Source organism: Phyllostomus hastatus, unplaced genomic scaffold (genome assembly GCF_019186645.2).
Source record: "Phyllostomus hastatus isolate PE091 unplaced genomic scaffold, TTU_PhHast_1.1 phas_scaffold_55, whole genome shotgun sequence".
Lineage (NCBI taxonomy): Eukaryota > Metazoa > Chordata > Mammalia > Chiroptera > Phyllostomidae > Phyllostomus > Phyllostomus hastatus.
The window spans coordinates 14,035,161-14,062,036 of record NW_025334035.1 but is presented as its reverse complement, the minus strand read 5'-3'; the positions used below and the strand labels follow the sequence as shown (position 1 = coordinate 14,062,036).

Sequence of the window (26,876 nt, the reverse complement as noted above, 5' to 3'; positions counted from 1 at the left end):
AGGGGTATGGATTTCTAGTAAGGGTTTGCTCTTCAATTTAAAGAGAGAGAAAACATCCGTCCTAGAAAGGAGAGAAAAATACAGTGCAGCCTATCCCTAAAGCAGGTGAGCTATAGAGTTGCAAACCAACTGCACTCCTGCACCAGCGGGCGGCATTCTAAGCACATACCGACCGGACGGGGTGTGCTGCAGAGTCTCTACAGCATGCATCACATGTTTACAGAGCAACACCCAACCACGTGGACTAAATATTCTTTCCCTGTGTGTTTAAACAAAGACCGACGTGCAACACACTGAGTTCATGGTATCTGGAGTATGGCCACTCGTCCTCCACAGTGTGGACCAGGGCACTGGTCACAGTGGCGGGCTGCCCCTGCACGGTGCAGTGCTCAGCAGCACCCCGGCCCCCACCAACTCCATTCAGACAGCTTCCCCCAGTAGCAACAACTAAAACTGTCTCCAGACGTGCCCGAATGCCCCAAGGGACAGAAGTGCCCACAGCTGAGAGACCAGAGGGGAGAACAGCTGAACTCTTTCAGCATTGATTTCTTTCTTTAAAAGCTAAGACACCTGCCCCAGTTCAAGGTGTAAGTCTGTCCCCAGTCCCTGCATTACCCTTTGCACTTCTCTTTTTCTTGTTAGAGAGAGTGTTAGAGGCCCAGAGCACTGAAAGCATTCTGGTTACTCTCCATATGCAACTCAAGGAAAATAAATCTAAGTCTGTCAGAGTTCTCATCTTCCCCACAATGTCTATTTTCATGGTGCTTTGGTTCTGTTGCTTGAGGACCCAGTGTCTTCTTCCCCAAGCATCTGTCTCCCACTCAGAGGGGAGGGGGTGGGACGAAGCCCCTGACCAGGTCTACCCCACAGCCCTGAGCCAGGGAACAAACAGCAGCCTCCACACCATGTGCTCCACCAGGACCTTCTCCTGGCCTAACTCAGCCTGCCCTCCAGACAATGCTGCTGGGTGTGACAGTAGTAAGATTCCAGAAAGCCACTGAGTGTGGAGGATGTGGCCTGGCATGTCCTTCACTTATGTGGGCCTCCTCTCCCATCAGCCTGTGTTTCTCAAGAGCAAACCTTTACCTGACTGTGGCCAAGGGTGGAGCTACGCAGAATGAAGCCCTCAGATTCAGACCAACCTAACAGCATGTGAGGAATGAATGAACTGACAAAAGCACGGAACGTGCACCATTAGCGCGAAATGACTGAGGGAACGTGACCTCAGAAGCACTGAGTGCATTAATGAATGAATGACAAAAGAACCACTCAGCCTACAGTGAGGAGGGGTGCTGGGTGCACAGCCTTGCCTCAGGCTGACCTCGGCCTCTGGACCCACTGTGGGCATTGCCAATGCCTACTGGGCAGGCCTGCAAGCCACACTGGGCCTTCCAGCTCCTTCTGTCTCATCCCAGCTGTACCCTGGCCTCCGTCAGAACTGCGGACACTTGGCAGCTCTCAGAGCAGGGCCTCACCAAGCCCAGGACCATGGCAGGAAGCTTCAGGTTCCCCTAGAAACACACCAGGCAGGGTGCAGCCACTCGTGAGGACAAGCAACTGGAACAGGCCTCAGAACTGAGCTAGAGGCATCTGCACCCCAACCCCAAGCCTCGAGACCCCGGGGCTGAACCAATGGACGTTCTGGCTTCTGTCTAATAAGACACATTTTTTAAACATGTCTGACGGCAAGGCCCTGTCCATAGGAAGGACCTTTGAGGAGGAAAGCCAGCCTAGGGGACCACACAGAGCCCTGCTCTGGTCCTGCTCAGCCACTCCAGAGGAGTGAACAGCTGACCCTCCCCAGTGGGCAGTCACACTCAACTCTGCCCCTTCTACTTGGTGCCCATAGCAACCCTCAGCCCAAACCCACCTTGCCGCTGCCCCTACCCCATCCACAGGTTCAGTCTGTGTGATGATCCCACAGTTCCCCTGTTTGACACACCAGCATATCCACTGGCCCTCAGGACAATGCCCACAGAGCCCCACTTGCTGCCATGTCCAGCACACACCTCCTCACCAACCCAGGGCTCACAGCTCTCAGCGCTCACTGACAGATGAGGATTCACCACCCCACCTGCCAGCCTTCCTGCCCTTCCTCTTCACCCATACACAGAATGCTGCACCTTTCCCAATGGCTTATGCACATGTCTAAAATAACTTCTCTCCCTCTGTAACTTCCCCCAGCAAACCAGCCTTCACCCTTCAAGACTCAGCGGGAGCATCTCCTCCACCCCTTACCCATGGCACCCTCCTTTGTCTCCTAGTGCACATCCCGTTACAAATATCTCATTATCTGTCCCTATCCTGCAACTGCTCTCTGGGCAAGGGGCCATTCCTCCCCCACCTTTTGTGTCTTCTGCCTGACATGAAGAGGAAATGTTTGCTGAGCCAACAGGGATCCTCATTCAATCATCAGTAAAACTCAGGAGCAAAAGGCATGTCTCTGAGGGGCCCTCTAGCTTGGCCACCTGTGCTCCTGGGACTGCGGTCCCCTCCCTCTGGCTGTCCACAGGAGGCAGGGAACTGTCCAGGGGCCACTGTGAGCATTCTGCAGGTGAGCAGCTGAGAACAACAGCAGATCCCACTGGACTCAGGAGGCGTGGTCAGAGTCACCAGCTGCCCAGACACTGTGCTTCACAAATATTTGTTTTTATGGCATCTTTAAAGCTGAAAGATCCAGCAATGTTCACAAGCATTGACAGGAGGTGGGATGGCCAGACTAAGGAGAGGGTAGGGCCCCCGCAGGTCCTTAGAAACCCCAGGCCTGGAATCTATTGAAGGCAGGTCACCCCGGTTGAGACCTGCCTGTCCCTGGGGTGTGCATCTAGGTGCACGGTATATACGGATGACCCCAGCCCACACTCAGACACCATTACCCCCATTCCTCAACTCCGGAACCCAGGAGTCCCCGCCAACCGGCTCCCTGGCCACTGGCAGCTCCCCACAAAGGGTCTGAGGGCCTGGGTGTATCCCCTGAGTCTCAGGGCCAGCAACCTGGAGCATAACATGAGCTTCCTGCCACTTGCTAACTCTGTACTGAGAGTCCCATGGGGTTTACATGGCAATTCCATGGACAAGGACTTCACTTTTGGCCAGACACCCCCTTCAAGGAGAGTCCTGGCAGGGTGCCATTCTGCTAAGCCCGACTCCTCTGTTCCCCATCCTCCTGCCCTTGAACACAATCAAGCAGCTGAGTTCAGATGATGAAAACTCCCCCTGCAGTTGGAGTGTACAGCTGGCTGTGGTCCAGTTCTCACCAAGCAGAGAGGAGTAAAACACCCTCTCCTGCCACTGCCCACCAACCCTGTGCGCTACAGTTCAAGTCCTCAGCACCTCATGCAGCGAAACAGCATTGGAGGCCCAGGTTCACAGCCCTGAGGGCCTGTTCTCCAGGCCCACTGATGTCCCACAGCCTATACTATCTCGGGGTTCTCTGGTCTTTACCATGCCTCCCTGGGTCCTGGTGGGGGCCAGGGCTGGCTCAGGGCATGTACACCTGCTCAAGGACCCAGGCAAACCCTGTGTGCCCTCAGCTCTGGGCCTCTACACAAGAGGAGGGAGGGTCAAGTGTGAGGGGCAGACAGAGTCCCATCCAGCTGGGTAGAGGGTGCAGATGGTGGCCTGCTGGGAACCCAGTCCTGTGAATAGAAGCAGGAAGGAGAGAACTGGGCAAATGGCCAGTTCTCAGGGGGTTCTAAGGAGGAGCAGCTCCCCAACAGTGGCTGCCCACTGACTGCAAGGGCACAGGGGCCTCTCTGGGGTGACGAAGCCTGGGCAGCCAGGGTGCTCATTTGTCAGGCCTCCCCCAGGGGGCACAGAGGACTGTGCCTTCGCCAGGTGTGGATCACACCTCGGGAACAGAGCGCCAGCACCCAGCAACCCTGGGAGCTGGGGGTGCTATCCCCTGTCTTGCCACCGGGCCCTTGGGGTAAACACTATCCTCTCAAATGCTTAAGATAGTTTCAAGAATTCAATTCAGTGTTATTCAACAGATGTTGAGCCTGCCAGTTCACAAGACCAGTGAGCATTCATTTAAAGTTCCAAGTTCACATACCTCATCTCCAGAAGTCTTCCCAACCACCCAGGAAGAAAAGCACTATTGTTCCATTTACTTTGCAGATAAGAAGGCCAGGGGCTGGGAGAAGCCCTAGATCCAGGCTGAGAGCAGCGCCCGCCTGGCTAGCTCAGCCCTTCCAGATTCCTGATAGAAACTGGGCTTTCGGTCAGGACTTAGAGCCACTGCTGCCAAAGGGACAAGGATAAAAGTCCCAAGGAGACCAGGCAAATGAGAAAGAAGAAATGTGCTCCTTTCATCTTTTTGTGGGAGCAGAGGTAGAGGAGGGAAACCAATCACCAACAGGTTGACCAGCTGGTATTGTCTGAAGCCAGCAGCCACCAACATCCGGGCAGGCCTCTCAATTAGGGCTGAGTGGGTCAAAACTGAAACCTTGCCTCCTGGCCACTGGGGTCCCAGTGCCCTGGGGTTAACCCGCCTTGGTGGGAGGAAAGTATCAGGTACTCCAGTCACCCTGGACAGCGGCAGGGATTCCTGTTGCCCGGAGAGGCCTGCTCAGAAAAATAGAATGAGTCCCAGTCCACAGAAGATTCCAAGCAGCAGAGGTGAGCCCTTGTAGACCTCCCCCTCCAGATAAAACCCACCTCAAAGGGTAGACCTCCCTGCTGTAACTGGACTGGCAGAAGAGAACCCACCACAGGGTCAGACGGGAGCAAAGCAGGGGGTCCCTCAGCTACCCTGCAGGCCTGTGAGCCACCATCACCAAGGGAAGTGCCCCCCCAACCCCCTCTCCACGCCAACCTTATTAAAGTAACAGAGGCCCTGGCTTTCTCCTGCCCCATAACTCTAGGAAGAGAACTCCCTCTGAGGCCATAGACTACAGAGCTCTCCAGGCCGGAATCGGAGAGGCACTACCTACCACAGCCCGGAAGGGCTCCCCGTGGTCCGGCAGACAGGCCCAGCTATCGCAGCCCCATGGATTGGTAAGGAAGTGGCTCGAGGCAGGTTCACTTTACTGAGGGATTTGAGAACACTCCAGGAAGTGACCTCCACAGGTCAGCAGCACCCAGGGTCACATTGTGACATCCAAATAAACAGCAGGGGCATGGAGAGTCATCACATTGATCACAAGTAAGATCCACATACCAGATAGACCGGTGGCAGGAGGAAGGGCAGGAGGAAGGGTGGCGGTGGGAGCCCAAGAGGACAAGGTCATCCAGCAGGATGCTCCGTCGCTGCAAGAGATATCTTTGGAACTACAGCCCCCGGCCTCTCCCAGGGAACCTGACATGCACTGGCACTCTTAGCTGATTCGGACAACAGGCACTGGCCAACTTTTGGTTAGGAGCCCTGTGCCTGGACCAGACTAAGAGTAAATGTGTCAAAATCTTCTTCCTTGAAGAAGTTTCATCCTAAGGCAGCTCCCTGATCTCATTGTTCCTGCTCTGCTTTGGGGTGGGGGAGCACTGACTCCACAGAAGGTTGCCGGCCAGCCCCCACACGGGCTGGGATCAGGGTATTCCGCCCTCTAAGAAAGACACAGGCAGGCCTCTCCTGACCAGTTGCAGCCCAGGGTGACAAGACTGTCCCCCCAAGGTCACGTTCTGGACAGAGGGGAAAACAGGTGTGAAAGTACAAGGTCCAGAGGGTGCTTCTAGGGCCCAGGCTGTTGTGTCCCCTCCCTCTGTTTACTTAATCAGACAGACATCTCACTGCTCCTTCTGGAAGGGCCCCCAGGAATACATGCAACCTCAGGAAAAGCCAGAGACAGGACACTGACCCAGGCAGCGTGGGCCCGTGCCAGAGGTGAAGGTCGGACATGCCCTGCAAACCCCGTTCGGGCAGGAGGCTTGTTGAGATGTCGCAATGTCACAGTGACCCACCGCAGGCACTTTCTGGAAAAACAGAGCTTCGGAGTATCCCTAAATCCCACAATGAAAAGAAATGGCCAGCAGCTGCTCCAATCCCCTAAATCCACAACTCCCTTCAGGACAGGGAAGGTTGTTTCCTTATTCTTCCTCACTCAACAGCTATGTCCAGGGCTACGGGCAAAAGGCTCTGAGGACCCATGCTCCCCAAGCAATGGGGCCCAAGCGGGCTGCCTCCCTGGGAGTGGAGGCTGTGGCTTGGTCCTGTGCTTCTCAAAGTCCCCGTCTTCCCCTCCGGGTTCCCCTCTCCCTTCTCCCCCGCAGGATTGTGAACTGCAGAGCCTTCCCTTCCAGGCACCCTCAAGGGCCCCGACAAGCCCACTAGGTCAGCACCGCTATGTTTACTTAAATACACATTATGAGTTAAAGGCAATAATAACAATAAGCCAGCTGACCTTCACTGGAAAGTTACTGGGCGTCCAGTCCTACAAGGGCTTTAATGAGGCAGGGCAGAGGACGGTCCTGGAACAAAGTCTGCCCCAGACTGCCCGTGCTTGACACTCTTTGTAAGCTTAGGCACATCACATGTCCTCTGTAAGCTTTGAACAACAGTGGCACTTCCTTCACGGGACTCTCAGGATTAAATGAGATCATACAGGGAAAGCACTCAGAAAAGCATCTGGCACCAGAGGAGCCTGGGACATGTTAGCTATTAGGACAATGATTCAGTCCATGCAGCAATCCCGGGAGGCATGCCCACTTCTTAGGTTAAAGAACTGAGGTTAACACCTGACACAAAAACTGACAGAACTAAAATGTGAAACAGATGAATTCACAATTACAGTCAGACACCTTGACACTCCTCTCTCAGTGACTGACAGAGTGAAAGGCAAAACATTGGTATTGGCCTAATCACCAAGCACATGGACCAACTGACGCTGACAGAATGCCCACGACAAGAGTAGAGGGCACATTCTTCTCAGATGCACACAGAACTTTCACCGAGAGAGGCACATTCTGGGCCAAAACAAGTATTGCATTTAAATATTAAAGATTAAGAGCATAAAAGTATGTTATTAAACCATAACAAAATTACACTATAAATCAATAACAGGACTTCCAGCCAAGATGGAGATGTAGGTAAATAAACTTTGCTTCCTCCCACAACCAAAGGAAGGACAACAAATTAAAAAAAAAAACAGAACTGCCAGAAAATCAAACTGTATGGAAGTCTGACAACCAAGGAGTTAAAGAAGAAAACTTCATCCAGACTGAGAGGAGGGGCAGAGATGGGCAGCCGGGGTAGAGACGACCCGCGGCAAGTTGGTAGCTGGAGGAGTGACTGGCCCCACATTTGTGTGCAAATAAACCAGGTGGAACAACTGGGGAGAGAAACAGACCATGCCACCCGGTGTTCCAGCACAGGGAAATAAAGCCGCAAAACCTCTGGCTGTAAAAAGCTATGGGGGTTGCAGCAGCGGGAGAAACTCCTGGCCTCACAGAAGTATTTGTCGGAGAGACTCACCGGGTCCTAGAACGTATACAAACCCACCCACCAGGAATCAGCATCAGAAGGGCCCAATGTGCTTGTGGGTAGCAGAGGCAGTGACTGAAAGCTAGCCGAAAGGGGCCTTCTTTCCTCTCGGACCCCTCCCCCAAGACATACAGCACCACAGCACCACAATGAAAAGACATGGGTTTCCCCACCCTGGCAAATATCTAAGCTCCAAGCCCCTTACTATATAACAGGTGAGCCAAGACAAAAAATTTTATATGGCCCAAATGAAAGAACAGATCAAAGCTCCAGAAAAAAAAATACAACTAAGCAATGAAGAGATAGCCAACCTATCAGATGCACAGTTCAAAACACTGGTAATTAGGATGCTCACAGAAATGGTTGAGTATGGTCACAAAATAGAGAAAAAAGTGAAGGTTATGAAAAGTGAATTAAAGGAAAATGTACATGGGAACCAACAGTGAAGGGAAGGAAACCAGGACTCAAATCAATAGTTTGGAGCAGAAGGAAGAAATAACCATTCAATCAAAACAGAATGAAGAAACAAGAATTCAAAAATATGAGGAGAGGCTTAGGAACCTCTGGGGCAACTTTAAACATTCCAACATCCAAATCATAGGGGTGCCAGAAGGAAAAGAGGAAGAACAAGAAATTGAAAACTTATTTGAACAAATAATGAAGAACTTCCCCAATCTGGCAAAAGAAATAGATTTCTAGGAAGTCCAGGAAGCTCAGACAGTCCCAAAGAATTGGGACACAAGGAAGAACACTCCAAGGCACATCATAATTACATTATCCAAGATTAAAGATAAAGAAAGAATTTTAAAAGCAGCAAGAGAAAAGGAGTTACCTACAAAGGAGTTCCCATCAGACTGTCAGCTGATTTCTCAAAAGAAACCTTACAGTCAAGATGGGCTGGAAAGGAGTATTCCAAGTCATGAAAGGCAAGGACCTACATCCAAGATTACTCTATCCAGCAAAGCTTTCATTTAGAATGAAAGGGCAGATAAAGTGCTTCCCAGATAAGCTCAAGTTAAACAAGTTTGTCATCACCAGCCCTTATTACACAAAATGTTAAAGGGACTTACCTAAGAAAAAGAAGAAGATCAAAAATACGAATAGTAAAATGATAACAAACTGACAGCTATCAACAAATGAACCTAAAAAAAACAAAAACTAAGCAAACAACTAGAACAGGAACAGAAATAGAGACCACATGGAGGGTTATCAGCGGGGAGGGGGAAGGGGGAGAATGGAGGAAAAGGTACAGGGAATAAGAAGCATAAATGGCAGGTACAAAACAGACAGGGGGAGGTTAAGAATAGCATGGGAAATGGAGAAGCCAAAGAACTGATCTATACAACCCATGGACATGAACTAAGGTGGGAGAATGCAGGTGGGAGGTAGGTACAGGGCAGATGGGAATAAAGGGAGAAAAATAAATGGGATAACTGCAATAGCATAATCAATAAAATATATGAAATGTTTTTAAAAAGAAATCAATAACAGAAAGATACTTGTTAAAGTATAATAATCCATGGACCAAGAGGAAGTCTAAAGGGAAATTTTAAAGTATTTTGAACTGAATGAAATGAAAATACAACATATCAGAAATTGTGGGATACAAGGTTAAGAGGGAAATGTATAGCTTACATTAATGAAGAAGAAAAGTGTCAAATCGGTAACATAAGCTTTGTCCTTAAGAAATTAAGAAATTGAGGAGAAAAATAAACTCAAAGCAAGCAGAAAGAAAAAAAGATCCAAAATCAATCAAATTGAAAAGAGAAAACTAGAGGGGAAAAAAATCAAACTCAAAACTTGTTCTTTGGGAAAAAATAAAGTCAATAAACCTCTAGCCATACTGACCAAGGAGAAATAAGACACAAGTTACCAATTCCAGGATTAAAAGTGGAGCCTCCCCACCACCTCTCGGACGTCGTGGGGCAAGGAGGAAACACTAAGAACCAGCTGACGCCCACAGTTCAACAGCTCTGACGAAATGGCCCAATCCTGGAAAGACACGAGTTACCAAAATTTATTCAAGAAGATATAGTCATATATCTATTAAAGGAACTCAACTCACGGGCCCTAGAGGTTTCATTAGATGAATTCTACCTAATACCTAAAGAGGAGCTAACACCAGTTCTACAAAATCTCTCTCAGAATACAGAAGAGGGCCCACCACCCAACTTACATTAAGAGGCCAGCATTACCTTAATACTAAAACCAGACAAAGACACTATAAGAAAACTATAAACTTTACTCCTCATGAACATAGCCACCAAAACCCTCAACACAGTAACAGTAAATCAAATCCAGTAATGCATCCACAGGATAACATGTCAGGACACAATGGGTATCATCCCAGGAATGCAGAGCTGGTCTGACAACCAAAACATCAATGTCATTCACCATCTTCACAGACAACTAAGGACAAGCCAGGATGGGCTGAGCAGAGCCAGAAGAGACTGAGGCTGCAGGAGCTGAAGGGACTGTCCCCAAGGTTAGGCAGAGGGGAGCCCTGCCCTGCTATCTGGACTCTAGTCCAAGAAATACTGAAGACAAAAATGATGTCCTTGAGAACCTCACAAAATGAGTCATCCAATACAATGGCCTATATTTATTTCACCTAAAGTAATAACACCAAAAGATTTTTAAAAACAGCCCTGATAGTGTGGCTCAGTGGACTGAATGCTGGCCTGCAAACCAGAGTCACCAGTTTGATTCCCAGTCAGGGCACATGCCTGGGTTGTGGTCCAGGTCCCCAGTAGGGCCCATGTGAGAGACAACCGCACATTGACGTTTCTCTCCCTCTTTCTCCCTCCTTTCCCCTCTCTCTAAAAATAAATAAATAAAATCTAAAAAAAAATCTTTTAAAAACAATTTGTCCAGTCAACAAACATCTTGGACCAAAAGGCAATCGAGATATCCCATATCTGCCTCCAACATTGTGCTTCCAATGCTTTATTCAACCTCCCACATCACAAATGACCTCGAAGCTTCCTGAATACAGGGACACTACCTTCTAAAGACCACCATCAGGTGGGATGCATTTTACAATTCATAAAGCTCCTCTACATCCTCATCTCATTTTGATCCTCATCACAGCCCCACTCCTATCCCCGTTTTACAGATGAAGAAACTGTAGTGTACCTCTTGACACCTACAATGACTGACACCACCCATCTGCTCACAAGACCAGTTGAGTCCACATGGAAGAGGAACCTAATGATACATGTGCATAAAGGAGACCCACCTTGACTGTGTCCTGCCAGCCTGGGTTCTTTAAGAAACCAGCACCCCTCAGCCCCTCTGGAGTCATCTTCTGAGTACTGGAGGGGCTCCTGACTATGCATAGCAGGTTGGCAGTCCCTGCTCCTACCCACCCATCAGTCAGCTTGTTTCATGCTGCTGTCAAGCTGAGGAACAAGGGTCTGGAATTCCACGGTGGTGAGGGAAAGAAAAGCCTTGGTCAACGAGGCTACAGCAGGTGTACTCAGCACCCCAACAGGTGATTTTGTTAAGTTAAAAACAAAACTAAGATTCTGTACCAAATGGAACAAGTCCAGAAGATAGCTGGTTAAGGATACTGCACCCAACAGCTGCACTGTTCGGTACAACATGGTAGCCACTCGCCACATGTGGTCACTGAATACTCAGAGTGCCACATGATGAAATGGTATTTTTGATACTCTGGGTTAAATAAAATGTGTTAAAAGTAACCTCACCAATTTCTTTTTACTTTTTAAAATGTGGCTACTAGATAAGTTTAAGTTATAAATGTGACACATTGTATTGCTCTTAGATAGCTCTGGACTGGCACACTGAGATCCTGCAGCTCAGCTGCCCACAGAGTGAAGAAGAACCTCAAAGATCACTCAGGCCAGCAGCTGACATCCTTTAAAACCAGAGATTTTCACTGAGAAGGGAGGCGAGCTACCACATAAAACAAATACATAATGCTGTGTGTTGTTGTTTTACTTTTTTGAAGGGAAATCCCTTGGCAACAGGAAGCTTAACTGTACCAACAAGGGCAGCAGTGGAAAAAATGAAACATTAGTCAACTAAGGTCACAGTGGTCTGTCCCAGGTCTCCCCAGCTGCACAGGCCCATCGGGCCCCGGAGAAAAGGGCAAAGAAGCAAACACCAAGTTAATCTTCCCCTTCCGGTGGCTGACCCTCACCGCCCTCTTCTAAGTCTGGAACACAGGCTTTGCTCAGACACCCAGAGGCAGGGCCCTAATGCCCCACCAGGCCTGCCGGGGGCCCCTGGCTCCTGCATTCCCCTGGTGGCTGGAAGGCATCCCCACCTCAGATTAATGGGGAGCCCCTCTTCCACATGGGAGTCACTTGTCCACGAAGTGCCCACCCGAGCCAGGCAATGCCAAAGGTCCCTCTTCAGCATTCCAAGTGCCCTTTGCATCTGAGATTTACTGGTGTGGAAACATGAATCACAGTCCCACTGCTGACCATGCACATCCAGAGGTTCTCTAACGGCCATTTACAATTTAAGATGCTAGGAATGTCATCAATACAATCGTTCCCCCAGGGCAGCTCCCTGCAGGTGGTGATGATACAACTTGATCACCGTGCTCATCCATGGGAAGGTTCGTTCACCTTGTGATATGCCTGAGCTGTACCCATGTGATCTCTCACTCATCTGATTGCATATTATCCCTAAGGAAGAGTTTACTAAATAATAATAATAATAATAATAATAATAATAATAATAGACATCTTCCTCTCTTCTGCTTCCCACCCATCCACTTCCACCAGACCTGACCCCCTCCAGCCCTGAGCTCGCCTTCTCTTCATGCCAGAACAGTACTTCCCACCCTGAGCCCCTGCCCAGCTGACCTGCACCCAGAGCCTGTGGTCCCACTGGCTGGATCATCAGGAAGGTCTCAGACCACCCCTCACAGACAGGAAACCACTATCAGGGGATTTTAATCCCACCTCCCACCAGCTACTCCCTAAAACATGGACCAGTTTTATCTCCTTCAGAAAATGTCCTGTTTCCAGCTGCTTGTCTCCCTCACTAACATGAAGCTTAATGACAGCTGGCCCCAACTGTCCCCCAACTGTCCCCCAACTAGGTTCTCAGTAAGGATCAGTTGTATAAATGAATGAGGAGAGGGAACCTAGTTAGATTAAAGGCTGCTTCGGACAGAGATACGTCTTAGGGGTCCATGGAGAGTGGATGATTGACGAAAAATGTAAATGCAAAATCTAAGAGAAAATGCAGGAAGGAGGAAACCATTGGAATCGGGAGCCAGGGGAGAGACGCCATGAAAAGGCAAACTCTGCGGCCTACGACTTGCAAAAAGGCCGCCACCTCAGCCGACTAGATCTCCAGAAATGCGCTCCGCCCGGCCCCACCGAGCCAGATGCTTCCCCGACCCGCCCGCCAAGGAAACAAGCCATATTCCACAGCACAGCGCAAGCTTCCTGCCTAGTGGGTTAAATGGCAGCGGGGACCCTCCCAGGTCCCACATCAGCATGCTCCCACCATCCACACTCCCAAACACGCATGCCTGCTTCACTCTCACATATGTACATTTCACAGGGTGTGCTGGTCATCACAATCGCAGGCAGATTCCCGAACCCGCTCTCAGAGCAGCTCCAGCCACACACTCTCAGAGACTCACAATCTCAGGGACTCGCATCGAAACCCCTGACTATGAGACCTCACACACGCAGTCCCAGTGGCTCACTAGCAGACACACGCGCACGCTAGCCCTCGCACCAGCAGTCACACCGCCGCACTACGCCCCGCCCCCGTTGCCTAGTGACAATGGACCCGCCCACCAGGCGTTGGGGGCGGTGCCCGCAGGCCCGCAGGTACTCCGGCGCTCTGGAACCCTCTCTCTGTACTCCCGGTGGTCTAATGCGCTCAGTACCTTCCTGAACTCGATATTGTCCAGGCCTCCGCAGCAGTCGGGCCCTGCCAGGGAGCTGCTCATTGGCTCTGCTCCCGGGCCCCCAGATCCTGTCAACCAGGGGAACACCTCTGGCCAGACCACGCGGGGGCCTCGCGGCAGACACTGGCCCCCCAGGACCGGCCCCATAGCGCACGGAAAGTGCCGCCTGCCGGGACGCTTTCCCTGTGACCCCAACTTCTCCCCGCCTTCTGGGAAATGTAGTTCTTCATCCCCACGACACGCCACTTTCCTGGAGCTTGCGGGCCGGCCTCTCGAGGAACCAAGAACTACAAGTCCCAGAATCATATGCAGTAGCGACTGCGGATTCCGAGGAGGGCTCGCGGCAGTGTCCTCTTGGATTCGGTGTTCCCCCTTTTCTCTTTGGTCCCCCGCTGCTAGGGCACCCGGCCTGCCAACCGACCTGACGTCCATGTCTTTAGCCGGCGCCAGCAGGGCCAGCGGCTGCAGCTCCTAGGTGTAAACAGCTTCCGGCGCAGCCCCCTGCAGCCTTGGCCCAGGCTCCAGTCCCCCCACCCCACCCTGTCTGAGATTTTCGTTTTCCCGGCTACTCCTGGGGACTCGGGGCCCCGCGCTCGCGGCTTCCACGGTTTTTATCCCAGCCAGAAACACCTCCTGCACTTTCATTCACTCACCAGGTGTTTGCTGACTTGAATACAGTAGCCAACAACACAAGATCCAGGCCCTTACTGTCTCCTAACGGAAGTAATGAGACAAAACATGAATAAAGGATTATAACTTGTATAAATACTAGAGTGGAAAAAACTGGGGGCTAGGTTAGATGATACCAAGGGAGAGGTGCCAGACCGCAAGGTGTGGGGGCAGGGCAGACTTGAAAAAGGGACTGCTGGTGCAAAGACCAGGATACAGGGCAGAATTAGGGGCACTTCAGGAATCCAGGAAAGGCTGGTGAGCCGTGGAGGAGGGGCAGCGAGAGGGAAGGATTTAGGGGAAGTAGGAGGAATTTTAGTTGGTTGGGTGCCAGGAGAGTCCCTTTTGCAGCCAGGTGTTAAATACGTATATAGGGGAATAGACTCAAGAGATTCCCATATTTTGCCAAGTCACCCAGGCAGCTGGGAATCCAGACTTATGGGATGCCTGCAGCTTCCTGATTCAGGCTGCTTACTGCACTCCACTTTGGCGCTGGGCATCGGCCAGTCTCCAGCATGTACAGAGCAAGCCTCTAGATGCTCCGTTGTGCTGCCTGCTGTTACAGACAGGCCCAACCTTTACAATAGCCCTAGGATGGGATGTGCCCATCAAAGAGACAGGAAGGACCCTGGCTTTGGAGCATGCACTAACTCTGTTGACTTTCAGTTGTTTAAGTAAAAGGACAATACATATTGGTAAAAATCAACACACAGGACTGAATTCACCACACAGTGCTGTGGGAACTGCTTAAATAACCACTTGATGTGACAGGGCTGAGTACACAACAGGTGCTCAAGGGCTGGTTTGCCCACTGCAGCATTGTTATAAGTGTTAGGAGATGCCCTCTGGGGGTCCAGGCAGGGCCTGCTGGAACTAGAGCCAATTCTGAGTAGCCCACCAAGGGGGAGGGCTCTTACAGAGAATTCCCCAGATGTATTTCACAGAAGCCCCAGTTTTCTCCTGACCTACCTGACTGCCTCTCTTGTTTTATTGAGCCAGGAAAATGAGTTTTTGTGTGTTTGGTTTATTTGAGAACAAAGAAGGTAAATATCAAGAGGTCACACCAGAGCTGGTGCAACTGGAGGAATCTACTCCTCCACCCCAACCTGCCCACTGCCACTTCACAAAAAGAAAACTCCCAAACATGCAGAAACCAGACTACAGCTTCAAATGTGATCGGGATTGTTAAGATCAAAAGCCTCCTGCTGAAGATATTTTGGGGGCAGAATTCTTTGCCTGGCCTTTTGAAAACTCCCTGGTCTGAGAGCCTGCAGGGAAATAATTACCCAGGCCAACCTCTTTCACTAAAATATACCCCCCACTTTTTTTTTTTTGGTATCCTTGGCAAATAAGAAAGTCAGTTGTGTCTACTTACCACAAGTGATGGAAGGTTCACCACTCCATAAGGTAGCCTCCTCCACTGTTGCAGGGGATGTTCATTCGTAATACAGTCACAAAGTGACCCTTCCTGAAGCTTTAATAAATGGGCAGCTGACACCTTGTCCCAGGCTATCAAAGTTGTCTCTCTTTGCCCCTTGATAGCTCTTCAGTTATGGAAAGCCACTTTCACATCTCCAAGTTGGCTCTAGGGCAGACAATTCCAGATGACCTCTCTGGCCAAGAGTTTGACACTTGCAATGAGGGGATCAAAGCTAAAAGCCATTTCTGCCTTTCATCATTGCCTTCTTCCTTTTTCCTACCTCCCCCAGTGGCGCTGGGTCTGGCTGCATGACTCCCTGCAATCACTGAAGTGGGCTTTTATTGCTAAAATTAACATTTGTTATTGGGTTGCTTTGAGTTAAACCCAAACCTTTCCTGATTCTGAATTTGCTTTCTGTTCATAAAATAGGTATAGTAAGCCTGGCTGGTGTGGCTCAGTGGACTGAATGCCAGCCTGCAAACCAAAGGGTTGCAGGTTTGTTTCCCAGTCGGGGCACATGCCTGGTCGAGGCCAGGTCCCAGCTGGGGGTATGCTAAAGGCAACCACACATTGATGTTTCTCTCCCTCTCTTCCTTCCTTTCCCTCTCTCTAAAATAAATAAATAAAATATTTTTTAAAAAATAGGTATAATAATATCTCTTGAGCACAACCATAAGGATTGGAGGTAGTTATGTTACCAGACAGGGGCCTGGCCCAGAGTGGGTCTGCCTAGGGCCAGCTGTAGTGTGTGGGTTCTTGTAGTGTGTGGCTCCTTGCTTTCCTACTTCATGTAGGAAAGATTTCACAACATGAGTCCAGGTGACTATGAGGATGCGTTTATTAAAGCTGAGCACAGTGAAACAAGGAAGGGTTTAGTATAAAAGAAGTAATAGGAGAGCCTAGGCTGGGCTGCCTGAGCTCACTGGGAAGTCAGAGAAAAGGGGGTCTTCAGGACAGATTCAGGGGATCAGCATGGGACAACCTGCCAGCTGCCTATTGCCCTAGAGTTTAGGAGATGCATACCTGTGAAGAAAAAAGTGGGGAAGGTAGGTCAGGGAGAAAGAGAATGATACAGACTGCTGCCCGGAGGGAGAGCACACTGCACTGGTTCCTTTGTCTTCAGGCTTTTATGTCTCTCTTGCAGGCAGGAATCCTAGGGGAGGTCTCAGGGGAGGGTTTCAGCAGAATATTAATCAGTTCTCCAGGGTCCTGGTCTCCACTGATTGGTCAGTGCCAGAGCACGGGGTCTTTAGTCATTGCATTTGGTTCTGGCATTGCCCACCTGGTTTTGCTACTTTTCTGGGCCTGGAGCTCAAATACAACTGAGGCCTAGATGTCATCTCCATGGAGGAAAGGCCAGGGAGAAGAGGTTACCTTGAGGGTGATGTCCTTGTTTTCCATTTTTGCCCCCTGCCAGGCCTTCCTCCCGTGACTGTCTGTACCTTGCTCAACCATTGTGTTCAATCATCTGTCTCAGTTTCCCTACCCCATTGGCCAAGGAATTTTCCTGATTTCTTACTATCCTGTCTCATTCCCCCCTCAGAGACTTTCATCCCTAAAATCTTTTAGGGGTGACGGAGGGAGGAGGGTTTCTTTCTCTTCAGTAACTGCTTCCTGATGATAAGGATGTGGTCCCTGTCTGTGTAGGGTATGGAAGTCTCTCCCTGTCTGATCTAAGGAGACAAAGGGATAGGATCTGAGATTGGTACAGAAAGGCTATTAGCTAATTCTTCCAAAGTAGTGGTAGGCTGGAATCCCCAAAGCATCATGAGATGGAATTGTTTCCAATTCAATCATCTAGTCCTGACAACAAGTCATTTCAGCCAAACCATTGAGTCTCATTTCAGGAAGTTCAGGCAATGCAGATGGACTTCTAAAGTGTGGCCCATACTGTGTAAACATGCAACGGGATAAATAAGGTCATAGTATACACTATATGAAAACAGAACACAGCAAATCAAAAACCAGTTTCTGAGTCTTCAAGACTGTCAGTTGAGAAGACTTCCAAATGCAAGCATTTTGCTGGAATGAAATTAAGAATTTACAATCTGATACAACTTCTTTTTCTGCAGTTTAAATAATTCTGGTGATGTCATCAGGTGCTCAGGTAAATTCTGTGTGGCTTATCATACAGAAGCTCTGCATCAGGAGCTCTCAATAATTCCAAGTCAAGGGATGAAAGAAAAAATGAAACATTCATTTGAAAGAAAACTAGAAAAATTCAGAATCGAATTCAGGATACAATTCAGTTTGTAGGTGAAAAATAAAACTTTAACTACAGTCCAATATTTACTATTGGGCATTGTGATTTCCACTGAAACACAATTTCTTTCCATAAAATAACCCTCATTTTTCATCAACCAGACTAAAGTCTAGTTTCTATTTGGCCTGGATATTTGCATGAACACAACAAGAATAGTAATTAATCATATAGGCTCTTTCAATTTTGCTTTTTTGGAATTTTACAAGGAACCTTCAGATTGAGCTTTAGTCAGCCTCTAGGGGCAAAAAAGCCAGCCACACAGTTGTTATCTGACTTTGCCTGCAATACCTGTAGGTTTGGGTGTATTTCTCAAGTTCTTGAGGTCCCCAAATGTCTTGAGGCTCTTTCCTTGCCATCTTTCAGGAAAGCAACCTTCATTCCTTATCTGGAAAGGCTATCATGAACCATGTGATTCATGGCCATTTCTCCAAGGGGCTCTATTGGCTTCAAAGTCTATCTTAATTCCTTAAGGCTTTCTGGTGACATCTGGAGTCCAGGAATGACTCTTTCAGACATGACATTCCAGACAAAGACTTGGCTAATAAAACCACATTTGGAAACTGGTACTGCTATAGACAGAACAGATTCTTATTGGATTTATGCAAACAAACATATCGCCATGAAAATAATACTCGTTAAGAGTTGCCAAATTTTGGAAGGTGAGAAAAATATAAATTCTTCAGTGTTACTTATGTGGGTATAATTTATCATATTGCTCTAGGGGAACAAAACAAGTTTCCTTATATCTGGAAAACAAGATTTCAAGTTATCAATATTTTGAACAAAGTCATAAGAATAATAATTATCTTCAGTTCATTAGGTCCCATATAACCAATTTTGTCTTGATTATTTGTCAGTATTGCCATGAATCTAGTTAATCTAGTGAATCCTTAGGGTTCTATTCATCTTTTTAAAAAATATTTATTTTATTTTTAGAGAGGGGAAGGGAGGGAGAAAGAGAGAGAAATATCAGTGTGTGGTTGCCTCTCGAGTGGCCCCTACCGGGGACCTGGCCCACAGCCAGGCATGTGCCCTAACTGGGAATCGAACTGGGGACCCTGTGGTTCGCAGGCTTGCACACAATCCATTGAGCCACACCACCTAGGGCAGGGTTCTATTAATCTCCATTTACTTCAAAGGTATGACCTGCATAGATACCTGGAATTTAAAGTAAGTCAGAGTTCTTTTCATAAACTTTTCCAAAGACCTAATATATTTACAAATGCATTAGAGTAAAACAACGACTGTTCATCAATGGCAGAACTTAAAATGACATGGTTATAGATTTGACTAAAATGCAATTGATAAAGAACTTTGCTCCTTTGTAAGATATAACATTCCAAGATAACAATTCTTGGTAAATAATTACTATGAAATGACATAAAAGAACAACACAAAGCCCAATTTTCCAATTCAACACACAATCTCAATATATATAAAGACCAAACAATATGCAAGGTTTTAAAATGTTGTACATGACTTATCGGAAGTGTGCACTGAACACCGGAAACAACTCATAAATTCCCAACACATGGGTTACAACACCTAAGGAATCATTGCTTGATGTCCCCATGGGAACCATCACCTTTGGCTGGTCTGGTGTCACTGACAGGTCACCTGCTACCCCGAGAGCTTCCTGAATCTTTGCAAGTTCCTCCCTGGGCAGGATGAAATTTCTAGAACATCTATTTTGATAAAAAATACATGTATACAAATAGAACATAGTTACTATTATTCTGTTTGGCAAAGCTTTGAGCATATTAAATAGGACTAACTAGTTAAAAAACTTTTATAAGAGAACAAATCTTTGAGTTATTCCAAGCTCATTTGAATAACTCAAAGTCATTTCTCAGTTGAAAGTCTCTTAAATTTGAAACTTGGGAAGGTTATCAAACATGCTTGACCAAAAATCATCACACAAACTTTTTGTAAACCTGGATATATTAAACATTGTACATTTTATGGTAATAACTCTAATAGACATTAATCAAACTTAAAACTGGTTTTCATATCAAGTATTTTGTCCAGATCACAGGATCCTGCTAATTTATATAAGTACTTAATATCTTTAGGCCAATAAAATATTATACCCTAGTTATTCCATAAACATACCACATGTAATACACAGACTAACATACCGCATACAGACCATACACATGAAGACTGAACACAAAGACCATACATATGAATTGAATCACTAGTTTTTATAGAGAAAGCACAAGATTTTTCTCGTTTGCTTCTGACAACTTTTCAGAAGACTGGAAAAGAGGATGGAAGGTCCTAAATACCAAGCAGGAAGACCTGTTGACTCTTAGTGAAGGTTTCAAGGACTGTGAATGAACAATGGAAATAAAGAAAGTCTTGGCTTCAATTCAAGGAATCACCAGCAAGGAAGAGCCTGGGTGAGGCTGCTTTGGCCCGGAAAGTTCAGGAACCCAGTGACAGAAGATATATGCTCCAGATGGAGGACCAGGAGTTACAGTCCACACCAGCAGAAAAATACAAGGAGATGGATGTGTTTGCCCTGTGCCCTGAGGGTGGCCTCACCAATAATGAGAGCACCAGTCAGAAGCCCTGGGAATGAATTTAACCCACGCAGACAGGGGACTCAATAGAAAGCCCATTTGAGGGAGCCACACAGGCAGAGAGAGAGAGAGAGAAAGCATCTTTGAGAGAGAAAGCCCATTTACCCATGCCCTGAGGGTGGCCTTACCAATGACCAGGGCACCAGCCAGATGCCCTGGGAATGGATTTAACCCACTTAGACAGGGGACTCAATATCACACTGAAAGAAAAAACAAAAAGCCCTTTTGAGAGAGAAAGCTCATTTGACCTTTGTGCTCAGCTCCATGCTGACCAAACAAAAGAGACAGAAAGCATGTTTAGAAGCCCTGGGAATGGATGTACCCCACTCAGACAAGGGACTCAACTCCATACCTGCCCACGGATGTGTTTACCCCGTGCCCTGACGGTGGCCTTACCAATGACCAGAGAACCAAACAAAGTGGAAGGAAGGGGTACCTTTGGACATCAGGAGTGATCAGTTCCTGACTTATCCAACCCCATGTTCCAGGTATCACTTGGGGACAGTCATGTAGGGTGACTCTGTGTCCAGAGGGCAGCTGTATCTTCTATCTCAGCGTTGACGAGATGGATTTACTCTGCAGCTGACAAGAAGGTTTCCCACCCTGACAAGAGCAAGAGAAAGTGCAATGAAAATTCCAGAGCACCAGTCTTTGATGACTCAGGTACCACCAGAGTCATCAAAGAATGTCACCAGAGAGAAATTAGATGGAGGAAGGGGTACTAGAGCCTGACTGAGGTTTCTTTCTTTGCAAATTTAAAACTTTTGCATATTTCTGTAACTTTCACAACCTTCTATAAACCTTTCTATAACTTTCACAAACTTTCTTAACCATTCAGAAATAACTATCTTTAGCATAACTCATTTTCTATCTTTGTCCTTCAAAATTTCATCTCCATGACTTATGCCTTCTATTACTAAAGCCATACAATTTCTTTACAACTTAATTTGAACTTTCAACTTTTAGAAACCTCTGTTCCCAACAATGACCAAAAAGTAAGCAACCAGCATTCCCTATATTGACTTTTATGAACACGCTTCATGACCTTTAGAAACACAGGTTCCTCTGCTGGCAAACTCACTTTCATGAAACACAGCCCCAAGAAAGCACAAGACATTTATCTATAGCTCCAAATCCACTTTACAGCCTCTTTGTAATAAAAATCCAAAAACAGATGAACTGAAGACTCATCCAGCAATTAATGTGTCGATATCTCATGTTATTTCATAATATCTAGATAGTCAATAACTTTTATCAGAATCTACTAATTTGGAAATGAATAGCTGAAATAAAATCAATTAATTTGCTTATATATAGTTAAGGTTTTCCCCCTTTGGATAAGAATTATCTCCCCCAAATTTGTATTTTAAAAGATGGCCCAGACAAGCATCCTTGGAGAAGATCAGGTATTTGCATTTCAAAAAAATGCAAAGAAAGGAAAGCAAGTTTCTCCTAGAAGGACTTTGGTTTTATAAAGTCAATTACCTATATGTTTTTAAGAATGAACAGAAGTCTTGAGAAGATGAGAGGATTTGCAGGCTTTAATGTTTTGGAGCCACACCTCCAGCCCTGTGAATACTTCATTTTTAAGACAGAGACAGTCATTTTGAATACCTCCATATTTGGGTCGCCACTCAGATGTTTGTAAAGGACTGAAAAGTCCATTCATCCATTTTTGAAGTGTTATTTCCACCTGGGTACATTTTTCCAGTATACAGAGGCCATATAGCTTAGGGTCACCTCTGAGAGCCATAAAGACTTAAATATATGGAAACTTTGTCTATTTTCCCTGGAAATAGTAAACAGGTCCAGCTGCAAGATTGTATTAAAATTAATGGTGCCATTGACTGGCCAAACCTTCTTGCCCACTTTATACTGGGACAAAGATTAGTCTTTTTCTTGACAGACATAGGGTCAAATTTCTCCTAGTTGGCAAGTATGTATCCCAAAAGCGGACTCTCGAGGCACTGTGGACTGGTTTCCCATCGTGGAGGGACAGGTATGTAGCAAGTCAAGAGTCAGAGGCCCTCCTTAGGACTCTGGGCTGTTTGGGGCCATCCTGAGTAGAGCAGGTGCCCTGTGAAGCTGACCCTGAGGCGCTCGTGGACATTAATGATGAAGAAAGATGGTTAGCAAACATTCAGTCAGTCTCAAGATTTAGTTTCTTCTTGGGAGGTTCCTTTAAAATCATGATTTTCCCATTTGGTCAAGTAACAAGTTTATTTAGTTCTAAATACATTTCACCCTTCTGAAAAAAAAAAGACATTTTGGCATCATTGCTTTCAAAACTCTCATGCTATTATGTGAGTCAGGGCCAATTTGGTTTGTAAAAATATGTGTTGCCCCATAACATTTTCTAGTTGGAAGGAAATAAGTTCTAATTTAAAAATAGACATTGTATAATTATCCATACCATTGGTATAGAAGCTTACTCTGAGGGAGGGTGACACTGTGTTGGGCAGGTTTAAGAACAGACAGAGTAGAATAAATGAGAAAACAAAGCGGAAATATACAGAGATCAGACTGATAGTTGCCGAGGAGGGGAGGATCAGGAGAGGAGGGTTAAGAATCCAAAATCGGTAGTCATGAAAGTGACAAGGATATAAAATGCAGCATAAGGAACATAATAATATAATAACTATGGATGGTGTTAGGTGAGTACTTGAAATATTGTGGGTATTGGTTTATAAAATATATGACTGTCCAACCACTATGCTACATACCTGAGACTAATATAAAATAATGTTGAATATAAACTATAATTTTAAAAAAGAACAGGTAAGTATGTATAAGGGCCTTAGAAGTTTCCCCCTCCATGACAACTTCAACCCCTCCAAAACCATCAGCCAGGAGAAAAGGAATCTCTCCCAAGCAACCCCACCCATACCTGCCTTCTCTTTGCAAATCCCACTTCAGCCTCCTACAGTTCCCCCCAGGTGACCTGGCTTTTTGCAATAGAAACAGACTTCTCCACAAGAGCTTCCCGGCAAACCCTATTTGGTAATTCTGTTGGATTAGACATTAAGTTCAACAAGCAGGGAAGCAAAACCAGACAGTGACCTTGCTTCCTCAGGAAGCCACAGCACTTCATGAATTAGGAAACCACAGCATGCACAGGTTTATTCATACACTGTGGGAGGCTGCCATGTCCCCTGCACTTGGGACTTATTCCTGCAGCAGACAGGAAGCATTTTCCTGAGGCTAAAGGAGGCCACACACCAGGACTATGGAAAGAAGAGGAAGAGTCGGAAAAAACCTGTCTGCTGGGTACACCTACACCAGAAACCAGACAATGCAGCAGAGCCCCAGAAGCATGCACAGCAGTAGCCAAAATAGCAACACGAAGGGACAGAGCTCGACCCAGGAAAACCAAGAAAAAGGACTGGGTACAGATCCCCAGCAGGTCCAGGAAGGGACCTGCCAGGGGAAAGGCTCAAACCAGGCCTGGAAGAACCAGGAAGCAGGTGGGCCACCCAAACAATAGCCTGCCTGTCGCCAAGACCCCAGACTCAGGGGCAGCCACAGCCAGAGCTTGCCCTGAAAACTGATCTTTCTTGCTTTCTGTTAGTGTGTTCATTGACCTGTGTTCCTCCTAGGGGCTTCTAATTTGCGATCAAAATAAGCTTTCCATTTTTTTGTTCAGTTTTAGAGCTGGCGTTACTGATTTTGCATGCAAAATTAATTTAAGCATTAATAGATACATTTTGGCCATGTTAAGTTCTTTGCTTCTAGTTACATCTTCCAGTTTCTGTAGTAATTGCAAGTAAGTAAAGGTTTCCTAGTAATTGTGCATCTACATTTCAAACCCTCTCACATATCTCTGCCTCCCATTCACCTCAGCTGCCTAACAATGTCAGAGATGAGCCAGAGGGAGTAAGAGCCCCACATCTTCAAAGCAGATTGAGTCTAGACTTTTATTTATCCAGCAAAGGTTTTGTTAAGACCAACAGAAAGCAACTTCAACTGAAAGCCAACATTAAAAATTAACCATCCATTTTTCTCCTCCTGTCCTGCCTCAGCATGGCTCCTTCTCAAACCTTAGCCTCTACCTCTACCTCAAGGATTTCAGAAAACACAGATCAAAGATATTTAGCCTCTTACCTTATACCAACAGGGATGTCCAGAATTCCAAGGGAATTCACCCAAGCTCACCCCATGCAAGTGGAGGAGCAGCTGGGCAAAATGGGCCTCTGCTGGTACTTAGCATGGTACTGGTATGCAAGGTGGTCCTGGGTGGTCTCGTCTCTGCAGTCCCACTATTCTACCCACAGTGAGACAGTCCAAGTCACAGCAAGTGAGCTAGCTTGGCTGCATAAGATCAAGAAGGAACGTCCCATTTGGGTTGCCATATTATGTTACCAGGCAGGGGCCTAGACCTGAGGGGGTGTGCCTAGGGCCAGCTGTAGTGTGTGGGTTCTTGTAGTGTGTGGCTCCTTGCTTTCCTACTTCATGTAGGAAAGATTTCACAACATGAGTCCAGGTGACTATGAGGATGTGTTTATTAAAGCTGAGCACAGTGAAACAAGGAAGGGCTTAGTATAAAAGAAGTAATAGGAGAGCCTAGGCTGGGCTGCCTGAGCTCACTGGGAAGTCAGAGAAAAGGGGGTCTTCAGGACAGATTCAGGGGATCAGCATGGGACAACCTGCCAGCTGCCTATTGCCCTAGAGTTTAGGAGATGCATACCTGTGAAGAAAAAAGTGGGGAAGGTAGGTTAGGGAGAAAGAGAATGATACAGACTGCTGCCCGGAGGGAGAGCACACTGCACTGGTTCCTTTGTCTTCAGGCTTTTATGTCTCTCTTGCAGGCAGGAATCCTAGGGGAGGTCTCAGGGGAGGGTTTCAGCAGAATATTAATCAGTTCTCCAGGGTCCTGGTCTCCACTGATTGGTCAGTGCCAGAGCACGGGGTCTTTAGTCATTGCATTTGGTTCTGGCATTGCCCACCTGGTTTTGCTACTTTTCTGGGCCTGGAGCTCAAACACAACTGAGGCTTAGATGTTGTCTTCAGGGAGGAAAGGCTACCCTGGGGTTCTTATTTCCCTAGTATGTCCCCTGCCAGGTGCTGAAGGCCTTCCCCCCTGGTGACCATCTGCACCTGGCTGTGAATTGCTCAGCCATTGTGTTCAAACTGTTGTCTCAGTTTCCCTAGCCCACTGGCCAAAGAATTTTCCTAGTTTTATATTATGCTGTCTCAACAGTATGCACAAACACGCTCAGTACACAGGGAGTTCTCAATAACCGTTTGTCTCCTTGCTTCCTATAAAGCTGAGACTCAACTGTTAAGATCACATGCATGACACTCATGGACTCACTGGGGTTTAGGACCAGCCTAGCACCAGGGCCCAGGAGAGCTGGGTGGCAGGCAGCTCAGGGGCCCTGCCAAGTTTCCAGAAAGCATGGAGTGAGGAGCCTGGTTAGGTAGCCAGAGCTGCTCTCCAGACAGCCTTCCCTGTATCACCCAAAACCATATCATCAGGAGTTCTTTAAAACCAGGAAGATGCCCACAATGCCCAGCGCCCCACTCCTAGATTTAGGTTTGATTGTCCCTACCCTGCCTGTGGGGGGGGTCCAGGAACCAGAAAGTGGCAGGTTCAGCAGGAGCCCAGGTGGGAGCTGGGGCAGGGCAGCACAGTTGTGATGAGCCAATCCCCCCTGTAGGAAGGAGCCCCCGTGGCCTCCTATTGTGGGGAAAAGGCTCAGGAGTAGACTCACCTGGAGCCAGTAGTCCAAGGCACAGTAAACACAAGGTAGGATATTGGTGCTGGTGGGGCCTCCCCGTCCCTTCAGTGTCCACCACACACACCATCCCTGCCTTCCTGCTGACCTCTTGGCTCTTCCTGAAATACCCCAGGCACACCATTACCTCAGGGCCTTTGAGAAAGCTGTGCCCTCTGCCTGGAATGCTGTTCTCTCAGATGTCGAATTCCCCCTCCAGTCTCTACCCCCTTTCCAGCTTTATTTCTCTGGCCCGCCTTGATTGCCATCTAACAAATTTACTTAGCTCACTTGTTTTGCATAGTGTCAGTATCCCCCTAGTAGAACAGAGCTTCTTAAGGGAAGGGATTTTTATCCTTTTATACACAACTCTCTCTCTGGCCCCTGGATTGTGCCTGGCACAAAGTGGCACTCAATAATGAACTAATGAAAGAAGGAAGGAAGGGGGAATAGTTCTGTCAGCCCCAAATTTTGGGATTCCTTAGAGCAGGGAACACTTCTCTGGGCCTCAGTGACGCTGTCCATGGGACAGGTGGGATGGAGAGAGTGATAGGATCTATGAATAGGAAGTCAACACAACCAAGTGAGACTTGAAGTCCCCCACCACTTCCTGGCTGTGTGACCTGAGGTAAGTAACTTACCCTCTCTGGCTCTCATTAGAAGAAATCTTAACCATAAAAACAATAGCTAGGGTGCTTGAGCTCTTACAAAGCTATAGGTTACACACTGGGCACTGTTTTCTTGAAGCCTCAGACCAGCCCTGGGAGGTAAGGCATGTTACACTGACTTTCCAGATTAGGTGGCAGGGTGGGGCCCAGAGTCACACAGCTGCCAGTCATGTGGGCTCAACTGCTGCCTGCCCAAAGCTAGGCCTGGCCTTTTTAACACTACTCAGCCTGCCTCCCG

The 26,876-nt window shown here is 47.5% G+C and overlaps 1 protein-coding gene across 4 annotated transcripts in view; it reads right to left on the bottom strand.

The window, feature by feature from the left end:
* Positions 1–13,480, bottom strand: part of PEMT (phosphatidylethanolamine N-methyltransferase) — a 74,085-nt gene extending 60,605 nt beyond the window's left edge. The window contains exon 1 of one of the 4 annotated variants that reach the window (XM_045824087.1): positions 13,299–13,480. In XM_045824087.1, coding sequence (XP_045680043.1) covers positions 13,299–13,466 — 168 coding nt within the window. In that variant the 5' untranslated portion in view covers positions 13,467–13,480. Of the gene's footprint in view, positions 1–4,934; positions 5,087–12,955; positions 12,979–13,298 lie in introns of those variants that run through there. The other 3 variants (XM_045824086.1, XM_045824089.1, XM_045824088.1) reach the window with 3 other exon arrangements.
* Positions 13,481–26,876: the final 13,396 nt, after the last annotated feature.